We start from the raw sequence: 23233 nt of genomic DNA, 5'->3' as shown, positions 1-23233 counted from the left end.
TTGATCAGAAAGCAGTGAAGACTTGTGTGAGTGTGGGGTTGGTGGGGGAGACGTCCTCAGGGATCCTGGGCTGTCCTTGGCACTGCATGTAAGCGCATGTGTATATGTATGTGTGTGCATGTGTGTGTATGTGTGTGTGTGCACATATATGTGTGTTGAGGAGGGTACGTGGTAAGCAATTCTCTGTAAATAAGGGCTTGTTTTTCTGGCCATGAGCCTTGATTCTCGCTGACTCAGCTGTGAGTGTCCGTTTCCCGCAATGAACATGAGTAAGGAGAACATCTTGAGGACTTCCTTCCGCTCTGCCCCTCCCCCTTGTGCCACCACTGGTTTCTGAGGCCCCAGCCCCAGCGTCAGCCCCACAGAGTCCTGCAGAGCTGTCAGGTTGTGTCACAGCCAGCCTGGATGACAATGGCTCTGTCTTCCAAGAAGGGAAGGCCAGTCATTTGAGAGTGAGGCCAGGGCTGCTTCCTCCAAGTCACGGGATTCTCTGACCCGAATTCACACGGAAGGAGAAAGCAGACACTGACGACTGAGGGTCCAGACCCTGCCCCGGAGCTGGGAGTCCGCAGCCGCTGCCCTCCCCCACCCGCCCTCCACGGCCACGGGCAGTGCCCTTGGCTTATCAGGCAATTTGAGGCAATGGAAGTTTTACTCCCTTTGGCTGCTTTATCGAGACATTTTAATGTAGCTGAAGTCATAGAAGGGTTCAGTTTTATATTCTGTGTTTTTTCCCCTGAGATTATGACATAGATATTTTTCAATGTTATTAGAAGCTTTTCAGAAGCATTAGCTTTAATGGCTGCATAATGCTACAATAATGTTGTTATGTCCCAACCCCCACTGTGAAACACTCAGGCATTATTCCCTGTTATTAATAAAGCTTGGATAAACATCTTTATGTGCTTTTTTTCTGTATTTTCACCTGGACATGAACTACATGTTTTTTGATTTTTGGTACACAACAATTCAAATCCAAGGAGTGAAAGCATCTCTTGCTGAGCAAAAAAAATTGAATTTGCATTGTTGCTTTTCTTTGTTTTCCCAGAAAATATTGTTTTATTAACTGCTAACATACTTTATGATCAATTTCACTACACTTTTTGCCACATATAACAGATTTTATTATATTACTCTTTTAGCAAGAATGAAAAGAAAATTCATTCCACTACTATGAAAGACTAAAATAATTAACTCAGTAATTATAGTTATCAGCAATTTAAGAAACCTTTCAACTTCCAAACCCATAATTAGTAATATCATATTAATGTTTAGGACTGTCACCAAATCTGGGTACTTCTATAAAGTTTATATATATATATATATATATGTATATATAATCTATATGCCATGTCTGTCCAGAAAGTATCCAGCCATATACTATGTTCTCGTTATATTAACAATGGTTGGATACTTCCAGGAAAGACCTTGTATAAGCTATAGGATTTCAGTTTTATAGGAAAAGCTATGGCATTTCAGTTTTAATTGTTTAGTGACTAATTTCAAATGCTCCTTGATGCTAACACTCATTATTCAATTTGTCATTGATGCCATTCTCTGTCTGGCTTTATGACCTGAATTTCTGCGCAGGCTCCATTCACTGGGAAGGCAGTTTAACCTGTGCCCTGGCCCATTCTCTTTGCATGGTTCTCCTGCCATCCAGCCCAGGTACCGAGGGTTCAGCCTCCAAACTTTGCTGCTCACCTTGGTAGCCGGACATGTGCTATTGGAGGACCTTGAATCAAAATAAGCCATAAATAGCAAAGACCCCACTACAGGCCGTCCATGTAGAGAACACCCAGCCACAGGGCAAAAATGCAAAACCAGTTATCTTGTAGGTTTATCTGATTTTTTCCCCCTGTGACATTTTAACTTATGCCTCCATAAACTGGACAAAGGTAGACTAAAGCCTTGATTAGATTCTCATTCATCATTTTGGTATTATCATGTTCATTTTTCATTTGAAAATAAGAAATAAAAATGAATTTTACTTTTTTCTGCCCCTTGCAGCCATTTCCAATAAAGAGTAGCTTTTTTTTTTTAATGATTCTTTAACTCTGAGAAGCCCTGCTGTGCATGAGTGGTTCCCACACTTTGGAAATTTCATGAAATAGTAAAATTTTATAAAGAATACAGGGAACTGAAACTTTTTTTGCAAAGAACACTTAGAAACAAAAAGAACTACCACATGTACTCACCGGCAAATTGGTATTAATGGATCAACACCCAAGTGGACATATAGGAAAAACATTTATTGGGTGTTAGGCAGGTAGGAGGGGGGAGGAGGGGATGGGTATATACAAACACAATGAGTGAGATGTGCAATGTTTGGGGGATGGTCACGCTTGAAGCTCTGACTAAAGGGGGGAGGGGGGCATGGGTAATATACATAACTTTAACATTTGTACCCCCATAATATGCTGAAAAAACAAAAGAAACAAAAAGAACTATCAAATGATGTCACCGATCATAACCCCCCAAAAGAAAGAAGCAGATTAAATAAACTAGGAAAGAAAGAATTTAAGGAAGGAAGGAAGGAGAAAGAAAGACAGAAAAGGAAAGAAAGAAAGGAAAGTAGGAAGATTATAGTCTTAGAAAAATGGACATTTCCTTTAATGGAGTAATGTAATGTTAGGGAAGAATACACTCTGTGGTCCTTATTTTTCTTCATTTCACTGGACTAGTGACAAGTTCATCATGGGCTGCATGGCTTCGAAGGTTTATTGTCGTGTTTTGTTTGCTCAGAAGCCTTTGTTCTTCACTCTGAACAGAAGTGCAGGGAAAGATTTCAGGCCCCTTTCAGGCCATGAAATATGGCCATGTTTATTCTGTCCCCTGAATATTATAAAGCTCATCTGCTCTTCTCCAGGAAGGGCTACACTTTAGGAAGTGCAGTATTTCCGGCTGCTCTTAAAATAAGGGCACAGGAAGAAACATGGAAGTCTCACAGTTGAGCCAGAGCATCACCTGCCACGCAATACAGGGGTCCAGTAGGTCTCTTCTTGAACAGGGACCCATTGGAAAAGCAGTTTTGTTCATAATTCCAAAGAGAGCTAATACTTGCCTCCTGTGCCGCTCATTCCCTGCTGTCTTCTAGGTTATATACAAGTCTCGACGCCTCGTCCAAGGTAGCTGCTTGTCTGTTAAAGCCGCTGTTATGCTGCTCGCTGGTTGTTTGTATCCCCTAAAGGCAGCTGTGGCGCAAGACAAGGCGATCTGGAATCAGGCCATCCTAGGTGGCCAACCAGCTTTGCAGGAGCCTATTGGAATTTGGAAGGATATTTTGCCTTCCTTTATAAAGCCTGGCTTTTTGTTGAAATCCAGGAGCTCAAAAATTTGGTTTTGGAAGTTAAACATTGGGCTCTTTTTCTTTCCATTTAATCTTTCATAATCCTGATAGTTAGAAAGACAATGGCTACCTCTGCCTGGATCAAGGGAAGTTTGCCAAGAAGAAAGTCAACATGAAATTGACATTATTATTTCAAGAATATGATTTTCATTCCATTTAAAATTAAGGAGCTGGGAGAGGGGAATAGGAAGTTAGTGTTTAATGGGTTCAGAGTTTCAGTTTGGGACTATGAATAAGTTCTGGAGACAGATGGTGGTGACAGTGGCATGACAGAGAATGAACTTAATGCCACTGAATGGTTATATCTCCTTTGCTACAATAAAAAAAAAAATGAAGTTTGGTTCCCAGTGGGCAGGTGGGTAAGGCAAGCTCTCTTGCCACCTCTTGGCAAGAGCAGGAGAAAAGGTTGGGCACGCTAGCAGTGGGAACTCTTCCGAGGCAGTGGGGACAGCCTGGGAGACTGGTGAGCGGAGCCAGGGCACGACCAGGCGCCTGGTCCTGGAGAGAGAGTGTGGCGAGCCGGCCTTGCCTGCTGCCTGCCCAGAGCATGCCAGAAGCTGAGCGCTGAGCAGCAGCAGCGAGCCTCTGTGCCTTGCGAGCACACTGTCTGCCCAGCCCTGCAAACTTCGCAGACTGCACAGAAGGGCCTGCCTGGGTGGAGGGCCCATGGGGCCCAGATTCCAGCCTGCATTCAACTCATCCTGCCGTGTGCCCTCGGGGCTGTGTCTGTCCACCCTGCACAAAGCCTCTGTGTAGGCGGCCCCTGGCTCTAAGCCCTGACCATTCTAAAAATACTCCTGGACACAGACTGGATGGGACTTGTACCCAGACTGGGTAGATCCCTCAGATTTCACTGAACATTCCCCTATGCAAGTTGTGGGTCATCAGCCAAAAATAGTTCCCCTATGCGACAGCAATGCAGAGAAGCTGTGGGGTACCGATGTGCAGAGAGGGGAAGAGTTCACCAGGCAGGAGCAAGCCCCCAAGGCTGAGTGCACAAGGCGGAGGAGTGAAAACGTTCTCTTTTCTGTCTGTCAGTCTTTATCCCTGCTAGTGCCTAAGTAGAACTGGATGTTAAGTTGTGGCCACCGGAGGCATAGGACAGGTCTAAAAGCAATTGTGAACTTGAATTCTCCAGGTTTCATCAATAGTCTACCATTTCCTTTCACTTTCTGGAAATTAATGAGCCCCTTTCTGTTGCACCCATGATGTAACCCTGCCCTGTGACTTAATTACTCTATCACACTTTACAGAGCTATCATATTCTTGTATTCTTTGAGGACTGAACTCTGATCTTTTTCTTTTGCTAAAAACTCTTTCCTAAGGAGGCCAGCTGGGTCAGGCTGACAAATGGTAAATTCCCACTAAGCGATTTTTGTTAACCAAATGAAGTGGTGGCTTACTTCCCAACTCAATTCTGGTATGGCAATAACATCACCTAAAAGATAAGAAGCCCTGTCTTAACTCAAGCATCCTAGCAGATGCCTATCATAAATTTAAAATATCTTAACTCAAGCATCCTAGCAGATGCCTATCATAAATTTAAAATATCTTAACTCAAGCATCCTAGCAGATGCCTATTCTTAAATTTAAAGCATCTTAAAGCATCCTAGCAGGCGCCTATTGTAAATTTAAAATGTCCTCCTGTCTAGACCTTCCAGAGTGCTCATACCCTTATCTTAAAGTAAGCATATCCTTTCTGGTCTTCTAAATGAAGTCTGACTCTCTCAGCCAATTGCCAGCCAAAGAATCTTTAAACCCACCTATAACCTGTAAGCCCCCGCTTCAAGATGTCCCACCTTTTTGGGCCAAACCAATGTATGCCTCTCATGTATTAATTTGTGACTTTGCCTGTAACCCTTGTCTCTCTGAAAATGTATAAAACTAAACTGTAACCCAGCCACAGCGAGCCCACTTGCTCAAGGCTTCTTGAGAGTGGCTCCGGGTCATGGTCCTCAAATTTGGCTCAGAATAAATCTCTTTAAAATTATTTTGCAGACTTTGGCTTTTTTCCGGTTGACATCTTCTTAAAGTAAATCTGCCTTGGACCCCATGAAAAATCTAGTCTCTCTCATTCTTGAGGAAACCAGTCTGCCTCCCCATGGTTGTGCAAAGGGTCCTGGGGCTTTCTGAGAACTCTGTTTGCTGCCTTTCAACACCCAGAGATATCTGACCTGCCTCTCCACCCTTGTGCCAAGCCTGCATGTGGGAATCTTCCAGAGCGCAAGCCTTGTAAGTCCAGCCGAGGCATGAGCGCAAGCAGACTATGGCTCTCAGCCCCTCACAGAAACCCTGCCCCTGTCCCAGTCCTGGGGATCCTTCTCTCCTGTTCCTTTAACTCCACCAGGTCATGGACATTTAATTCTTTGTTAACATTGACCTCTCGGTTCATACGAAAGGTTGTCAGATTGGCTTCTGCAATTTAGAAAACCTTTTCCTCTTTCTTCAATCTTGGCTTTCAGGACCATTGTGGACTGAGAAATTCTATCTGGGAAGTCTGATGCTGAACATTGATTCTTTTTTCTGTTTGTCTCCTGTTGTAAAATTCTGGTCATCTGTGAGACAACAATACCCCTGGCTGTAGAGGGGAGATGTCCCAGTGAACAGAACACAGAAAGGAAAAGAACATTCATATTTTCACAGAAAAAGTATCGCTCCCCTTGCATTACACATTCCACAGGTCCACAGGTTGGGGAGGGTCAGAATCTGAGTAGTCTCCCTTCTCTACCGCCCCACACCTGCTACAGGAGCCACTTTTAACAAAGTAACTCCTATGTGGGGGGATATTTTGCTAGGAAAGCAGGTGGGGGTGGTTCCTGAAGAGAGAAGGTAAGATTTCCCCTGAAACTTAATGGAGTGTCACAGAAAACAAGAAAGTGCTTTGGAGAAGGTTCGAATGGAAGCAGTAGATGGGGGCAGGGACTGTGTGCTGGGAAATGACCTCTGGCCTGGGGCATCAGGAAGGGCGTGGTCTCTTGGTAGTTTAGCATAAACCCTTCACTGGCATCCTCCTGCAATTCTCTTAAAGACTGGTCACCCTCAGTGCTAGGGTCTGGTACAGCCCAGCAGTTTGTCTGGAGTTTCTCCTTCTGAGATAAAATCCTGGCCTCCTCACTTACTAGCCCTGTGCCCTTGGGCAAGTTCCATAACCTCCCTAAGCTTCAGTTTACTTGGCTGTGAAATAGGATGATCAAATACCACAGTGCACAGCAGAGTGAACGCAGTGCTTGGCACGTAATTGAGCAATATTTCCCAGTTGACTACTGGCCCCACGAGACCAAAAAGAAGTACAGTTGTGTCACATTGGTTCCTGCAGCCATACGCAGAACAGGACTGCATCACCCTTCCTGTCCTTAGGCCCTCACTTCCCCAGAAGGGGCTGCCCCAGAAGGAGCACAGCCATGGCCAGCCTCCCATCTGGAACACGGCAGGGTCCGGGGTGGAGTTCCGCCCACTGTCTCCGACTACAGTGCTTGGGGAAGCGCTAGCTCAGTGATTGGCAACAATGAAGGACTTCTGTGCCTTGGACCATCCAAGCCCACTGTGACTCTGAGCTAAATGCTGAGTGCTGAGCCACGCAGGTCCTCCAGGGCCCTCTCTGTGTTCTTACTCTTGCCTCATCAGCCTGGCTTAGGCCTCCTGTGTTCCTTATTCTTATTCCTCCACATTGAAGAAGTGTTCAGAATTCAGAACTAGCAATGTTGTGAATCCAATCTCCTCAGTCCAATCAAGGAGATCAAGGTGCCATATTTCAATTAATTAGAAGGCAGTTCAATTTTGAACTGTGTAATATTAACTTTAAGTACAAAGTGAGTGCAGAGAGGGATGCATTGGAGTAACTTGTAGAGGAGAAAGGATTTGGACTGAACTTTGAGGGCAGATATCAGGCAGAAAACAAGAGGGAGGACACTGGTGAGCAAACAGATGAGCTGAGCAAAGGCTGTCCAAACTGAATGTTACAGCAACTGTGGGGAAAAATTGTTCACCAATTTAAAGATGAATTTAAGCAGAGAACTTATGAAGAAGACCCCAATGGCAATCACAGCAACACCAAAAATTAGAAACAAAACAAAACTAAACAACAACAACAAACAAACAAATAAAAACGGGACTTGATTAAATTAAAAGGCTTCTGCACAGCTAAGGAAACAATCAACAGAGCAAACAGACAACCTACAGAATGTGAGAAAATATTTGCAAGCTAAACATACAATAAAGGGATAGTAACAAGAATCTACACAGAACTCAAGCAAATCAGCAAGGAAAAAACAAACAACCCCATTAAAAAGCGGGCAAAAGATATAAACAGAAGTTTTTCAAAATAAGATAGAAAAATGGCAATAAACATATGAAAAAATGCTCAACATCACTAATTATCAGGGAAATGCAAATTAAAACCACAATAAGATATCGCTTTACCCAAGTTGGAATGGCTTTTATTAAAAAGTCCAAAAACAATAGATGCTGGTGTGGATTCAGAGAGAAAGGAGCACTTATACATAGTCCCACTGTTGGTGGGACTGCAAATTATTACAACCTCTATGGAAAACAGTATGACACTTCTTCAGTTAATCAGAAATGAAAATAAAATAAAATAAAGATAATAAAATAAAAAAATAAAAATAAACACTATGAAGATTCCTCAAAGAAATAAAAGTAAACCCACCATTCTACCCAGCAATCCCACTACTGAGTATTTACTCAAAGGAAAAGAAGTCATTTTATCAAAAACACACCTGCACTCAAATGTTTGTTGCAGCACAATTCACAATTGCAAAGATGTGGAATCAACCCAAGTGCCCATCAATTCATGAGTGGATTAACAAAATGTGGTATATGTATACTATGGAATAACTACTCAGCCATGAGGAAGGATGAATTAAGGCCTTATGCCACAATTTGGATGGGACTGGAGACCATTATCCTAAGTGAAGTATCTAAAGAATGGAAAAGCAAATACCACATGTACTCACTATTCAACTGGAACTAACCAATGAAGACACATATACACAGAGGGAAGTAAAACTCCTTGGAAATCCAGCAGGAGGGAAGGGGGACAGAGGGGATGGGAGAAAACCTACCTAACAGGTACAGTGACCACTATCTGGGTGAGGGGCACACTGATAACCCTGACTCAAGCATAACAAAATCGACACATGTAACCAAAATCATTAGTACCCTCGTAATATTTTGAAATAAAAAAGGGAGGAAAATGATGAATTTAAGAGCTAAATAATCTTTGATATCTTTACTCTCACAGAGTGCTGTGTTAATTAGATAATGTTTATCAAGTATTCTGAGCAATCTCATTTCACGTAAGAACTATATGAAAGTAAGATATTAATCTGTTAGTACTACAACTACCATCTATAATAATGTCTTAGGTTTATCTGCTACCTTTTCATCGAGAATTCAATGTATTTTGACACATATTAAATTCACAGAACCTCATATGTCTTTTCTAGAAATTAGGGCATAGGTGTCCTTGTTTCGCAAATTACAATGGCCTCTTGCCTGCACTGAAAAGCCACGGCCCAGCATTCAGTTTACACACATCTGCCATTATATACTTAATGTTTTCCTGTTCTTCAACTCCTCTCTCATAAAGAGATATCCACCCAAATAGGATGGTGGCAGAGATGACTTAATAACTTGAATCTTGTCACAATCTCTCTGAACATGTTTGTTTGTGAAATGGGATTAAGACCTCACAAGACTGTTGCAGAACTAAATAAAATGATGTGAGTTACAAATGAAAAAGAGAAAAAGTACAGTGATATTTTTGGTAAGTTTGTGGGTTTTTGTTCTTGTTTTGCTTATTTGTATTTTCTATGTTTGTCATAATGATTACATGTTTTATTTGTTTTTTTACCTAAAACATTCTTGAGAAGCAGTGAATGAAACTACTAGAAGGACAATGACCAAAGTCCCTAAGAGAATCCTTGAAAACAGCCACCAACAAGGTACTCCTTGGAAGTGCCAAGGGGAGGGAATGGAGCCAGCTCCATGCAGGGCTTGTTGTCTGGGAACATGTCAAGGGAATGTGGGACATTATTGCTCACGAGCCCGGGAGCTGGTTGGTTAATTTCTCTATCTGGTAATTAAACATTCACGTAGTCTATGTTCTTACAACAAATCAATACATTTTTCATTAAGTTATGAAGAGGCCAGGACCCAGAGACTGGAGTCTGAAGGCAAACGTTCACACGTCGGCTGCAAGACCTGTTTGCCGGGACAGACATGGTGGTGGGCGGTCCACTAGAAGTCAAGACAGTCTTTATTTTTCTTGCTAGAAGACAAGAAAGTCATTTTTGATGTGCTTATTGTGTTTCTGAGAATGCAAGAGGAGAAGGGGAAGAACGCAAGCTTTCCAGACGGATCAGTGGCTGGAAAGACTGGCTATCGGCTGGAGATCATGTCCACAGGTGACCAATTTCAGCGCATGACACAACCAATGAAAAACTGGGGAGAAAGCGAGCTGGTCTGGTCGAGAAACCCCCAGGGCACAGGAGTTCCTTACCTTACATCAAATCGTAGAGCAGAGCTCACCAGAGGCAGTGTGTCGAGGCCACATGGCCTCGTGTCCCTAATCTGTCCATCTCTGCTTTGTCCTAAGGCCTCAGGTGCCCGAGTCTCCCTAGCTCTCAAGGGCTTGTCACATGCCCTATTACTTTTCTGAGTTGTCTGATAGTTCTATCTAAAATCTTCAGTGACATATCTTATGATATTACCCCAGCAAGGGTGTCTCCGTGATCCAGGGGCACTCTAACGTTCCAAAACATCTTTAAGGAGAATAATAGCAGTCTGTGCTGGGGAATGTACACTACACACTGCTTAACTTATCCCCCTTAATCCTCACAATACCCACGGAGAGGGCATTTTTAATTCCCCTGTCCCAGGTGAGCACATCTACAGATTTAAGTGCCTTGCTCAAGGTCACATGACTGAAGAAGCAGAACAATGATTTCAACCCAGAAGTATTTAATTCCAAAATCAGCATTCTTAATTACTCTGCTTGATTATTGTCTGTGTGTGCCTGTCGACCACTGTGCTCACCATTCAACTTACAAACAATTAAAACCCTAAATAAATATTTGTAGAATGAGTGAATACTATCTACCATCCAGACCTAAGGACTAGAGGCATAACGGTGGAATGGCAGGTCTCTGTTTTGTTTCATAGTTCATTGAAATGTCATGGCCAGTGGCCTTGTGGCCTCTAAGGGGTCCAGCCACTGTGTAGCTCCCTGGTACAGGAGTGAGAATTCCTTGCTTACTTGCAGAAACACTTTGTGTTGAGAGTTTTATAGGATTTTTTTCTCTTTCCTTTTCTTCTCTTTTCTTCTTTCTCTCTCTCCCTTCCTTTCTCTCTCCCTCTCTCTCTCTCTCTCTTTCCTTCCTTCCTTCCTTTTCTTTCTTTCATGTATTCTGCATTCTAGGTCAACCAGCTTAAGTTGTTACACAGGCAGAAATTCTGAATTAAGTAGAAATCATGAACAAAATGTGTTTCAGAAGAGAAAAAAAAAACTAAATCTAACCTCAAATGGGAAACCTCCTTCCCAAAATATTAAAGTCTTTAAAAATAATGACTGGCATTGTTTCTCCTAACAGGAAACCAAAGTCATGTGTCTATAGATGTCTGATTTTCATTGACTTCAAATGTTGCTGACAGCTCAGCATACAGTCCTCTCTCTTCTTTTCTCCTCTTGCAGTCAGCCCTTTCTCTTGAGTCAGGAAGTTATCAGGACAGTGTCCTTTCTGTTTGCATTGCTGCTTCCCTTCCTCCACAGCTTGCATTTGCTCCCCCTAGCCGTGGAGCGCACACCCCCACCCCGACTCTGGCCACGCTAACCAGGTGTCTCCATCTCTGCTCCTTCTCTCTCCTCTGAATGCTTTCCTGAATTTTCTTGAACCTGTGACATTCTTGTGAGTGCTAAACACTAAGCAGCTTCTCTAAAGTGGACCTGTGTTCTAAACAGTCCCTACAGTCTGGATCCCAGGAAAGGTCAGCTGGCTCTCACCTGTCCCTTCCCACTTTGCTGTGGAAGGTGTTGTCTACGGACCATCTGGTCACTTGGGACCTTGGAAAGACATTCAGGAAGAGAGTTACAATGTCTGAATTTCCAGGGATGTTTTTAGTGGGGATATATTCAATGTAATCCGTGGATTATTTATTGATGAGTTTCTAGAAAGACTTATGAACCTTTCTTTTAGCCAGTTGGGACCAGATCTCTGAATCACTCGGGAGTACAAATGAGAGTAGTCACGGGGAAGGCTGGAGGATGCTGATGGAAGTGGGGAGGGCCTGCAGCCCCCCTGTGCGTGCTTGTCTCATTGTGGCGAGGAGGCCCCACCCGAATGCACGAGCACTGGGGCCTGACTCGTCACAGCCCCATGGTACAAGAGACGGGATGTGACCATCCTCCCACAGGTCGGAGTTATTGTTAATCAAGATAGGAGTACAACATGCATTCCCTCTCCTGACTCCACCTGATTGCCATAAACACAGGTCATGGTGGTGTTAGTTTGTTCTGAACCTGGGGGCCACTTCAGTCACATGTTTCATCAGATTCAAGATTTGCTGAAAATACTAGTACATTCCCCGACCAATAAGGAGTCACCTACAAGCAACTCAAGGGCATTAGTCCTGCTCCCCACACGAGGGACTACTGTGTCCCAGTGACTGCTTTGGGCAAACTTGGGCTGGCCTGTGGGTTTCAGTTCCTCCATCCAGACAAGGAAACCCTCCTGATGACTGACAAAAGCAGGGGTGGGTTTTTATCATCAGCATTGCACCGAGGCAGATGTCCAGTCACTAGGGTGGTTCTCCAGAAGACAGCATCATCAGCAATTACTGTTAGCAGAGGACTTGCTTCTATGCTGCCGTGTTGTTGCTAATAGTTTTCATTACAGCAACTCCAATGTGGGAGACCTTACCCAGAGAGGGCCAAAACCAAAGCCTGTGCCCTCGAAGAGGCTATGAGAAATAAAGATCCCCAATGCCAGTCTCTCTGGTGGAGGAAGCTGGAAATGGCAAGAGGGACCACCCATGGGCTACAGCCCCAACACTCACTGGGAAGATCGGTTTGGGGCCCATTTCTTCAGGCTGCAGTTGTGGATAATAGCCTGGATTCCTGCCTCCAGGTACAGCCCAGTTGTCATAATCTCATGGAATCAACAAGCTCTTCTGGTCTACTCTTATGCTCAGGCAAAAAAGTGATCTGGGCAACCCAGAAGCTGGCAAGCACCCCAGGGCTTGTTTAGCAGGTGGCAGAACATGTGTTCATCCTGCAGGTGCTCGTAACATCTTCCCTGGATCAGGTGCCAGAGGCTTTGGCTTCATAAGCTGTCTGCCTGACAAAGCTGCAAGGTTGGTTTCTAATTCCTCCACAAATAATAGGGTCGACATGTCACCCCTGCTGGTGAGGAATGGTGTTCCTGAGAGCCCGGAGGCCAGAATCCAGCTTCTAAGGCTCTTCAGCTAAGCAGACGCTATAGAGCAAAGCCAACAACTCTCTCTCTCTCTCAGTAATCTCAGTAGTTTCTCTCACACCCCCTGTTAGGGAAATCCTCAAGGACTAGGTGAGGTCTAAGCTTTCAGTGGAAACTTGGAGCTGTTTCTGTGAACATCCGGGACCCTACAGTCTGCAAAGCTAGAACCAAGACAAATGTGGTTACTCCAGGTACATAATGCTATAAAGATACTGCTTTTATTTCCTAAGAGCATAAACTGAAATATTGCTACGGTTTCAATGTTTGTGTCCCCAAAAACTCATGTTGAAACTTACCTTCAATGTGGTAGTATTGAAAGATGGGGCCTTTTAAGAGGTGATTAGGCCGGGCGCAGTGGCTCACGCCTGTAATCCTAGCACTCTGGGAGGCCAAGGCAGGGGGATTGCTCAAGGTCAGAAGCTCGAAACCAGCCTCAGCAAGAGCGAGACCCCGTCTGTACTATAAATACAAAGAAATTAATTGGCCAACTAATATATATAGAAAAAATAACCCAGGCATGGTGGCTCATGTCTGTAGTCCCAGGTACTTGGGAGGCTGAGGCAGAAGGATTGCTTGAGCCCAGGAGTATTAGGCTGATGCCATGGCACTCACTCTAGCCTGGGCAACAAAGTGAGACTCTGTCTCAAAAAAAAAAGAGGTGATTAGATCATGTGGGCTCTGTCCCCATGAATGGATTGATCCATTCATGGATTAATGGATTGATACATTATCTTGGGAGTGGGGCTGTTTGCTTTACAAGAAGAGGAAGAGGGCAGCCCCCTCCCCACGTGATTCCCCTAGCCACCTCGGGACCTTGCAGAGTCCCCACCAGAAAAAAGGCCTTCACCAGAAATACCCCCTGGACCTTGGACTTCCCAGCTTCTTAAAATATAAGGAATGAATTTTGTTTGTTATAAATTACACAGTTTCAGGTATGCTATTGTAAGTAACAGAAAAGAAACTAAGACAAATATCATAGTTAAAATGTATTCTATATGTTCTGACTGGTTTTCCAGGGAAGTAAGGCATAAAGAAGAGGAACAGGGACCCCATGAGCCCTCAAAGGGCCATTCAACTATCACTGCTTTCCCCTAGAACAAAAACTTATATTCTTAACATTGAGGAAATACATGGTTCTGACACCCCAAGCCTAATGCCTGTTGCCTGGACACAAGAGTGAGACCACTACGGGGCATTTCAGTGGGTTGCCTTTGTTGCCCTCCCAAAACATGTAGCAAAGTCTGGATTTTTCACACATGGAGGGGATAACTACATGTACACCTAGAAATATATACACACGCACAAATGTGGACATATTTTAATACACAGAAAAATGTTTCCTCTCTAAATAAATACATCCACACATGTAACATAATGATGAAGATATGGATTTTTTTAAAAAGGAATAATCACCTAATACGATAGTCAAATTCATATAGACAGGAAATAGAATGGATGATACTGATTTTTTTGACATATACTTTACATAAAACAAGATACTTCCATTTTAAGTGTACAGTTTGATGCATATTGACAAATGTCTATACTCATATAATTAATACAACAATCAAAACTTAGAGCATTTCAGTAACTACAAGAGTTGTACAAAAATATTTATAAAGGTTTTTTCATAGTAGCCTCAAACTAGACCCCAAATGTTCATCAGTAAGTGAATAGATTTTTTAAAGTTTCTTATGCCACTTCCCAATCTGTCCTTCTACTCCTGGATTCCAAACCTTAGGTAACCACTACTTGCCTTCTTCAAGATAAATGAGATTGTTAAAAAGAATTTCATAACAATGGAATCATATAGTCTGTACACCTTAGTACCTGGCTTATTTTGTTCAGCATAATGTTTTTGATTCATTTATGTTGTTGCATGTAGTTTGATGTATTTTGTTCCTTTTCGTTGTTGGATAGTATTCCATTACATGGATACACCAGAAGTGGTTCACCTGTTTACCTAGTGATGACATTTGGGTTCATTCAGGCTACTATGAATAAAGCTGCTATAAACATTCTCAAAAAAAAAAAAAAAAAAAAAGAATGGTGGATACTGCACTTGGGGATTGAAGAATGGAGAGTTATTGTTTAATGAGCACAGAGTTTCAGTTTAGGAAAACAAAAAAGTTCAGGATAAATGGTGGTGATGGTTGCACAACGATGTGAATGTACCTAATGCCACTGAACTATTCACCTCAAATGGCTAAAATGTTATGATGTGTATATTTTATCCCAATTAAAAAATTATAAGTGTGATTGTACTTCTAGAAGGGCTATCAATTTAATCTTAAGTAGAAATAAGTTTACAAACAAATGGTATGACTTCATTTTTAACAAAGTGATCAAAATGTGTGTAGAAAAAGGTTATGGGGGAAAGAGCATGAGGTAATGAATTTTTCCCCTAAAAGTTATTTTTTTAAAATGAATTTTTTTTATGTAATAAAAAATGACAAAGCTTTAGAATGTTTCTGGGTTGTGTTCCTTAAATCCTTAATTACATAAATTAATATCTACCTTACATAAAGATATATCCTTTTTCCTCTATCTAAAACGTTCCCCATACATTTTGTACTTTAATCCCGACATTAAGTATCATTATATTTTTTAAATCTCAAGAGAAGCATTTTTGTTATCAAAGAAGGTATCATAATCCACAACCCAGAGAGTGGGGGAATAATAGCAGTTGCCAATATTCTCAACCGCTTTTTTCCTTTTTATCAACGGAGCATCTCCGTAAACACCTCATTCCCTCTTTTGCGAAGGAGGTGGGGGAAGAATCCCTGAACGGAGGACACTGGAAAGTCTGCATTACAAAACCCCACGTGGGCTCTGGACAGTCTAAGCCCCCTTCCCTCCTGGGGTTTGGTCTTGACCACTGCTAGGGTGCCTTTCCCTATCAGATTCTTCCAGAAGCCAACCGCACGCCACCTCGAAACAGGGAGATAATGCTCCTGCCCGCGGGCTCTGCATTCCCCCGCGCGGCTCCACCCTTGCTGCGCAGCAAACAGGACTCGCTAGACTCGCGTCTACGCGCTCGCGGCCCTGCGGGACATTTTAACCAAGAACTCTAGGGCCAGGCTGAGAACGCACACCGCGCTCGCTGCAAACTTCTTCACTCGAACCGCGCGCCCAGCTCGTTAAGCCGAACACTCAGTTCTCGCGCCCCTCCCCTGCGCCGCCCCTCCCCCCGGGCCCACTGAGGCAGACACGCCCCGCCCTGGCACAGGTAGGGACTCGGCTGAGTCACATTCTGGGTCAGAAGGCCGTGGGGCCCCGCCCAGCGGCCGGGTCAGCCAATGGAAGCGCAGGAGGGCTAAGGGGGCGGGGCCGGCCGCCTGGGGCCTTAAAGCCCGAGTCCAGCGCAGCTGGGCCAGAACCGCGGACCTCGGGAGCCCGGCAGCTGCGTCTGCGGAGTGCGCCTGCGCGGCCGGGAGCGGGTGAGCGGCCCAGACCAGGCCCAGTCATGGCGGGACGGGGACAGCGACAGGGACTGGAGGCCGGGACCCCCTGCAGGGACACAGTCACGCAGTGGGAGTGACTCCCGGGAGCGCGGGCGTCTGCCCTGAGCTCTGCCAGCCTGGAGGTGGGAAAGCGGGGAAGGGCGGTTTGGGGACCCCAGGGAGGCGCCGAGGCCACTCGGGGGCCCGGCTGAGCGGGCAGCCAGCCTGCGTGTACCTCAGCCGGGCCACTAAGCGGGCCGCGCCGACTCCAGGCCTGTCCAGGCCGGAAGGGACACCTCGCCCCCGGCACGCCGGAATGCTGTGCTCCTGCTGGGGCCACCGCGACGTCACCTGGCCGCAGCCAGCCTGAGTGGGGAGCCGCGGGCGGCGCGACCCGGTCCAGCCGGGCAGCAGCCCCCGAGCGGACTGCCCCTTTGAGGCACTGACCCGAGGGGCTCTGGCTTCCAGCGGCGAGGCTGCGTGACCCTGGCTCCGGTTTGGGGGAGCGAGTGGGGCTGGCTGTTGGCGGCGCAGGCCCAACTGTGCGTCTGCAGGAGCCGTGGGTGTTCTCCTTCCCAGTTTCTCCAGGGAAGGCATTCTGTAACGATTTCATTCAGGAAGGGGAGATTGGAAGAAATATCTCATCTGCTGTATTGTACGTTAGCACAGAGGTGTGAGGTGGCCTCCTAAATCTTGGAGATCTTTTTGATCCTACTTGGGATCCCACATTCTTATTAATGAGGTTTTGCCTGAGAGACCTCAGTACCATTGGTACAAAACCTGGGCTAGCTGTTGCCTTCAGCTTCTGAGCCATAAGGTACCGTCAGACCCTTCTCATACCCTAAATTAAAATCCCATACATACCCTGTTTCCATTCCTAGAGCTCTGGACATGTGGGTTTTCATTGTGTTGACTCCATCTAATACCTCCAGGGGCCTGTTTTTCTTCAACCACATCCTAGCCTCTTCTACAGTTCTTGGGTAAATGCTTGGGAAAATAAATATTTTTATTCTACCATGGTGGCCTTAATTGGCATAAAATAGATTTTTAGAAGGATTGGTCTAATACGATACTCAATTCTTTTCCTTTTGTAGGTTTTTTTGAAACATGAATCTTTTACTCATCCTGGCTGCCTTTTGCGTGGGAATAACCTCAGCTGCTCCAACACTTGATTGCAGTATAGATGCACAGTGGTGTCAGTGGAAGGCAAAGCACAGAAAACAATACCACATGGTTGGTAACATCTGAAACTATTCAGAGAGACCCGGGAGAGAATGGTCCTTCCTATGGGAAGTTTATAGCCAGAGAGTAGCTTCTAGAGGCTAGTTCTTAACAACACAGTAACCTAACAGCACCTGTTATAAGCAACTGTGAACATATGTCCCTGTTGTGTCTCAGCTTGGAGAACAGCTCCCAGAAGAACCACTCATCCCTGGCCATGGTTTTTGTCCATCTCTGTCTGCAAATCCAGTTGGTGAGCATGAGCTGGGGTTTAGGTAGAAATAAAGACCATCAGTTATATGTTTGCCTCTAGAATGAAGAAGGATGGAGGAGAGCAGTGTGGAAGAAGAATAAGAAAATGATCGAACTGCACAATCAGGAATACAGCCAAGGGAAACACGGCTTCACCATGGCAATGAACTCCTTTGGTGACATGGTGAGTGCGGTGTGGATTGCTGAACTCTAGGCTTCCTCTCCTCAGTTCTTTACCAAAATAATCGCTTGCTTTGCAACGTTTTATTTACTTTTCCTTGAAGACTAATGAAGAATTCAGGCAGGTGATGAATGGCTTTCGAAACCAGAAGCACAAGAAGGGAAAAGTGTTCCGAGAGCCTCTGTTTCATCAGGTCCCCAAATCTGTGGACTGGAGAGAGAAAGGCTATGTGACTTCTGTGAAGAATCAGGTGAGATGCTGTCAGATGCAGTCCTCTTATCTCTACAGGAAAGTCAAGAGGCAGTTGACATCTGTGCTTTGGTAGACTGTGGATCGATGTGTAGTTCACTGTTTTTTAAAGAGTATTTGCGATATGAGCTGTTGTCAAAGTTTTGTTATTTGTTTTGTGTGTGACAGCTCATTAATTTCCTTTTTAGGGTCAGTGTGGTTCTTGTTGGGCTTTTAGTGCAACTGGTGCCCTTGAAGGACAGATGTTCCAGAAAACTGGCAAACTTGTCTCACTGAGTGAGCAGAACCTGGTGGACTGCTCTCGGCCTCAAGGCAACGATGGCTGCAATGGTGGCCTGATGGACTATGCCTTCCAGTATGTTAAGGAGAACGGAGGCCTGGACTCTGAGGACTCCTATCCATATGAGGCAGTGGTAAATGGAGCATCTTATCTTTTCATTCCTGCTGTGCTATTGGAAAGAGGAACACTTCCAGGGATAAGATACCTTTTTCAGAATTCACATTTTGTATGGTAGAATCTATATCTGCAAACTATCAGTATTGTTATTATAAATTATTAGCCTTTGCATAGTTCTCTGACTTGATGATTAGCATATTGCTATTCTTCTATGTAACATGCAGAATATACAAACCATTCTACATATAATACAGATTTCTCCATTGTAAAAAATTTCTTGTGAACAAGTAGACCTAGGAAACCTCATTGAAGAAACTTAAGCTAATTTTCCATTTCAAATCAGCTAATGACAATTTACCTCCTGGGTGATTCATAACAGTCTTGCTAAGCTGCAAACTGCTAACTCATGTTGTATTCCCCAGGAAGTGGATGGCAGTAATGAAGTCTGTTTTCCCTTTATCTTTAAAAGGATGAATCTTGTAAGTACAGGCCTGAGTATTCTGTTGCTAATGACACTGGCTTCGTGGACATCCCTAGACAGGAGAAGGCCCTGATGAAGGCAGTAGCAACTGTGGGGCCTATCTCTGTTGCCATCGATGCAGGCCATGAGTCCTTCCAGTTCTATAAAGAAGGTGAGCATTATTCTTTGTGGGGATTGAAGCAGAAAAAGTATAATATAAAACCACCATGACATACCAGTATGATGGAATCTTTGGTGTTTAAAATTGAATGTAGATATTTGGGTGCATGGATTTAACATAGTTGTTCATTCTTTGTGTGCAATATTTGTACCTGATGTTTCCATCTGACATTATGTTGAGCATATCTCCATGAATTTAATAAGTACTTCATAATTTTTAAAAATAGCTACATAGTTTATCGTATAGTTTAATTTTCTTAAATATTCTCTAATTGTTGGGTCTTTATAATTTTTCCAAAGATTTTTTACTTCTATAATTAAATATGAAAAGAACCTCTTGATCAAGGATTTTAGGGTTCTGTGCAGGGTTTTCTTTTGGGGAGGTGGCAGGGGCAGACAGGGTCTTGCTTTGTCACTCAGCCTACAGTGCAGTGGCATCATCATAGGTCACTGCACCCTCGATCTCCTGGGCTCAGATGATCCTCCTGCCTCAGCTTCCTGAGTAGTTGGGTCTACAGGTATGCACCACCATGCCTGGCTATTTTTTCTGTTTTTTTGTAGAGACAGGGGTCTTGTTATGCTACTCAGGGTGGTCTGGAACTCTTTGGCAGTCCTTCCACCTCAGCCTCCCAAAGTGCTAGGATTATAGGCATGAGCCGCTGTGCTGAACCTTATGCTGTTTTTTAAACTGGTATCTGAGAGTGGAATTGCAGGCTTACAAAGAGTGGTCTTTTATGCCTCTAGGCAAGCTTTTTTAAAAAATATTTTATAATTTTTAATTATTATGGGTACATAATGGTTGTATATCTTCATAGGGTACATGGGATGTTTTGATACAGGCATTACAATGTATATTAATCAAATCAGGGTAATTGGGGTATTCATTACCTCAGGCATTTATCATTTCTTTGTGTTAAGAACATTCGAATTCCACTCTTAGCTATTTTAAAGTATACCTAACTTGTTGATTATAGTCACTTTGTTTTGCTGTCAAATACTGCTCATTCTATCTAGCTATCTGACTATATTTTTGTACCCATTAACTATCCCTGCTTTAAAGTAGGGACCTAAAGTAGGCAAGTTTTTTTTTTTTTTTTTTTTTGAGCAGTAAGCCTGTAGCAGAAGTAGGCAAGTTTTTTAATGAAAGGATTTATGCTAATTTGTATTTCTGTGGGTTTTAGATAAGGGCCTACATTCTTAGCCTTGATAATTACAGGTCTTATTGTTGTGTCCTCTCTGGAATGTATGTCCCCTCACTGAATTGGCTGCCTCCCTTACTGTGGTAATGGGGGGTATTGGCAGGTGTCCCCCAGAGCTTCTCACCCCAACAGTCATTCTCCTCTCCCAGGCATTTATTTTGAGCCAAATTGCAGCAGTGAAGACGTGGATCATGGTGTTCTGGTGGTTGGCTACGGATTTGAAAGAGCAGAATCGGGTAGCAATAAATATTGGCTGGTGAAGAACAGGTATAAATTGCCAAAATGGTTATTTGAAATTAAAAAGGGAAGTCTGGTTTGCAGTCAGTATTTGGATGCAGTTCCACAAAGTTTTTAAGCATACTTCTGAAATCCCAAAAGTCTGTATCCCACTTAGGTTGAACACAGAATATTAATATTTGATTATAACATTAAGATACTGTCCCAGACATCTTAGGAGCATTAATGTGGTATTTGTACCATTGTATTTCTAAATTCTGAAGATATTCTTATTTCTGAAACATAACCCGGCTGGAAAGACATCCTAGCCTTTTTCTGTCTGATTTTGCAGTTTGTGAAATGTCCTAGTTTTGGGTCTGGGATAGGAGTTGTGTACGGATTTAGACTTAGCAGTTTATAAAGGATAAACAAGAACATGTGCCTCCCCTGATTCTCTCTGTTAAGTCTGTGGCCATTGGCACACTGTTTTAAGTTAGATGCTCTGTTAATGAACCAACGTGCTTTGTTCTCTCTATGAAATGGAAATCCTGCTCTCCTTTCAGCTGGGGTGAAGAATGGGGCATGGATGGTTACGTAAAGATGGCCAAAGACCAGAAAAACCACTGTGGAATCGCCACAGCAGCCAGCTATCCCACCGTGTAAGCCGGCAGGCAGTGGTGAGGCGCACTCGACTGGGGACAGCATGTCCAGAGGAGGAATTTTATCTTAAAACTGACCAGCCCCTACCATGTGGGATGCACACTTGAATCATTAAAGATCCAAGTGTGACTTGAATTCCGTGACATTTGAACACTGGTAAAATGTTACCTCTATTTTAATTACTGCTATCATTATGTTTGTATTAATATTATTAATTCACTTACTGACTTTGGATTTTTGTTTTTAAGAGGATGTATAAATTTTTACCTGTTTAAATACAACTTAATTTCAGATGTAGTGGTGGGACTTCTTTCTGTTTTTAAAGCACTGACTTTGTGTGTAGTCACACGTTATGGGGCTCTAAAGACATAACTGCCATGCTAGTGGTTCTCTGGGAGGAAGAGTGTGTAGTCTCCAGCTCTTCCAGTCATAGATCCGCAGATCTTATGTCAGCTGTCCAGTAGCTGTGTCTGACCCAATCCTTGATTCGAGCAAATTTGTCAAACATAAGGACAAAGGAAAGTTGTTTTAATAAGGAAAAAGTTCGCCTTTTAGAAAAGTGAACAGACATGTGTGATTTTGATACTAGACAATGGCTTTAGAGCTCATGTGCATTTCACCCAAGATGGTTGCAACCCAGTCAAATTATGGGACAGAAGTCTTGGGGCATCTTTCCCAAGTGCTGGCGAAACCCTGTGGCCACTTTGCAGTTGAGGCAGAATAGGTACTGGGGAATTCCCAAGGTTTGAGTCCACGGTTTGAGGCTGGGCATTACAGATGGTGTGCTGGCCTCGGCAGGTGGGAGATAAGTGAGAGGATCGGATATGAGAGTCTGTGGTTGCATTTACACCAAGCTACCTAATCCTTGAATTATTTAAAAAAAAAGATAGGAAAAACTTCCCACATTGTACTGGCTAAAAGAGCACAGAGTTCCATCACCTGTGTCTTTAAAATCTCACGTTCCCACTGAAGAACATATAAAGAATAGGTGAAAGTGTTCAGTGAATCGACTCTGTAGTCCTGGAGGGAAATGAGGTGGGCAATGGGGTCTCAGCCCGCAGAACCTCCCACAGTCTCTAAGTTTGGACCACTTGTCATGCTGTACTTTCCTGTAGGAGCCTTCCCTAGTAGCTAAAATTTCAAGCTTTTTGACCTAAAATGACAAATGTGGCATCTGAAGTGAAATTAATTCGGATTTTATAATAAAAGTAGCCAGTGTGGTGGCCTGAAGGTTTGGGAGATTCCCAAGCTAAATTCCTTCTGTGAATTGGGACTTAGATTTGCTACAGCTAGAATGTATGCAGCACCAGCTACGTGCCAAGCATCACCACGGAGGAAGAGACAGACCCTGACTTCTGGGAACTGGTGCTGTTAGGGAGAGTGAGGTTGTCAGGGAGGGCTTCCAGGAGGAAGGGAGAGCAGCCATCAATAGAGGAGGTGAAGAGGTGAGTATCTTAGCAGAGACTAGGGTGTCAATGCCCCTGAGACAAGACTCTGTGGCTAGGGACCCTGTGGAAGTGATGGGGTCCAGGTGTTGGGAGATAAATCTGTTCAAGAAGAGGATTTTTAGGACAGAGGAACCACTGGAGAGTGCAGTGAAAAGACTGGTTCTCTATTACTGTAAAACAAACCACCTCTAGTGTCCTGAAAACATCTTTCACATTTCCTGACTGTACTCAGCTATACGGCTTCCACTGGAGGTCTCTGTCTGTGCTGGAGACAGCTGTGGATTGGACTGGACATTCGCAAGGGCTCACACACATGGCTGGCCACAGATGCTGGTGGCTGGTGGGCTCAGGGCTATTGACCCGAGAACCTGCACAGGGCCTCTCCATGGCTTGGGCTTCCCACAGCATCAACACTGGGGGAAATATATGTATGTCTATGTTCTGAGTTGATAAACTTTCTTTTTTTTTTTTTTTTTTTGGGACTACA

At 43.8% G+C, this 23233-nt stretch overlaps 1 protein-coding gene across 6 annotated transcripts in view; it reads left to right on the top strand.

The window, feature by feature from the left end:
• The window catches only part of CTSV (cathepsin V), a 551781-nt gene extending 530190 nt beyond the window's left edge, over nt 1-21591 (top strand). Inside the window, exons 1-8 of one of the 6 annotated variants that reach the window (XM_012736700.3) lie at nt 16307-16426; nt 17378-17516; nt 17818-17940; nt 18041-18187; nt 18375-18599; nt 19053-19215; nt 20572-20689; nt 21202-21591. In XM_012736700.3, the coding sequence (XP_012592154.3) occupies nt 17391-17516; nt 17818-17940; nt 18041-18187; nt 18375-18599; nt 19053-19215; nt 20572-20689; nt 21202-21301 (1002 nt within the window). In that variant the 5' untranslated portion in view covers nt 16307-16426; nt 17378-17390 and the 3' untranslated portion in view covers nt 21302-21591. Of the gene's footprint in view, nt 1-16209; nt 16281-16306; nt 16427-16502; nt 17264-17375; nt 17517-17817; nt 17941-18040; nt 18188-18374; nt 18600-19052; nt 19216-20571; nt 20690-21201 lie in introns of those variants that run through there. The other 5 variants (XM_076008548.1, XM_076008553.1, XM_076008552.1 and 2 more) reach the window with 5 other exon arrangements.
• The last annotated feature ends 1642 nt before the right edge of the window (nt 21592-23233 follow it).

This window comes from Microcebus murinus, chromosome 12, assembly GCF_040939455.1.
Source record: "Microcebus murinus isolate Inina chromosome 12, M.murinus_Inina_mat1.0, whole genome shotgun sequence".
Taxonomy (NCBI): Eukaryota; Metazoa; Chordata; class Mammalia; order Primates; family Cheirogaleidae; genus Microcebus; species Microcebus murinus.
The sequence above is the reverse complement of the archived record's forward strand: the minus strand, read 5'-3'. Positions and strand labels throughout refer to the sequence as shown.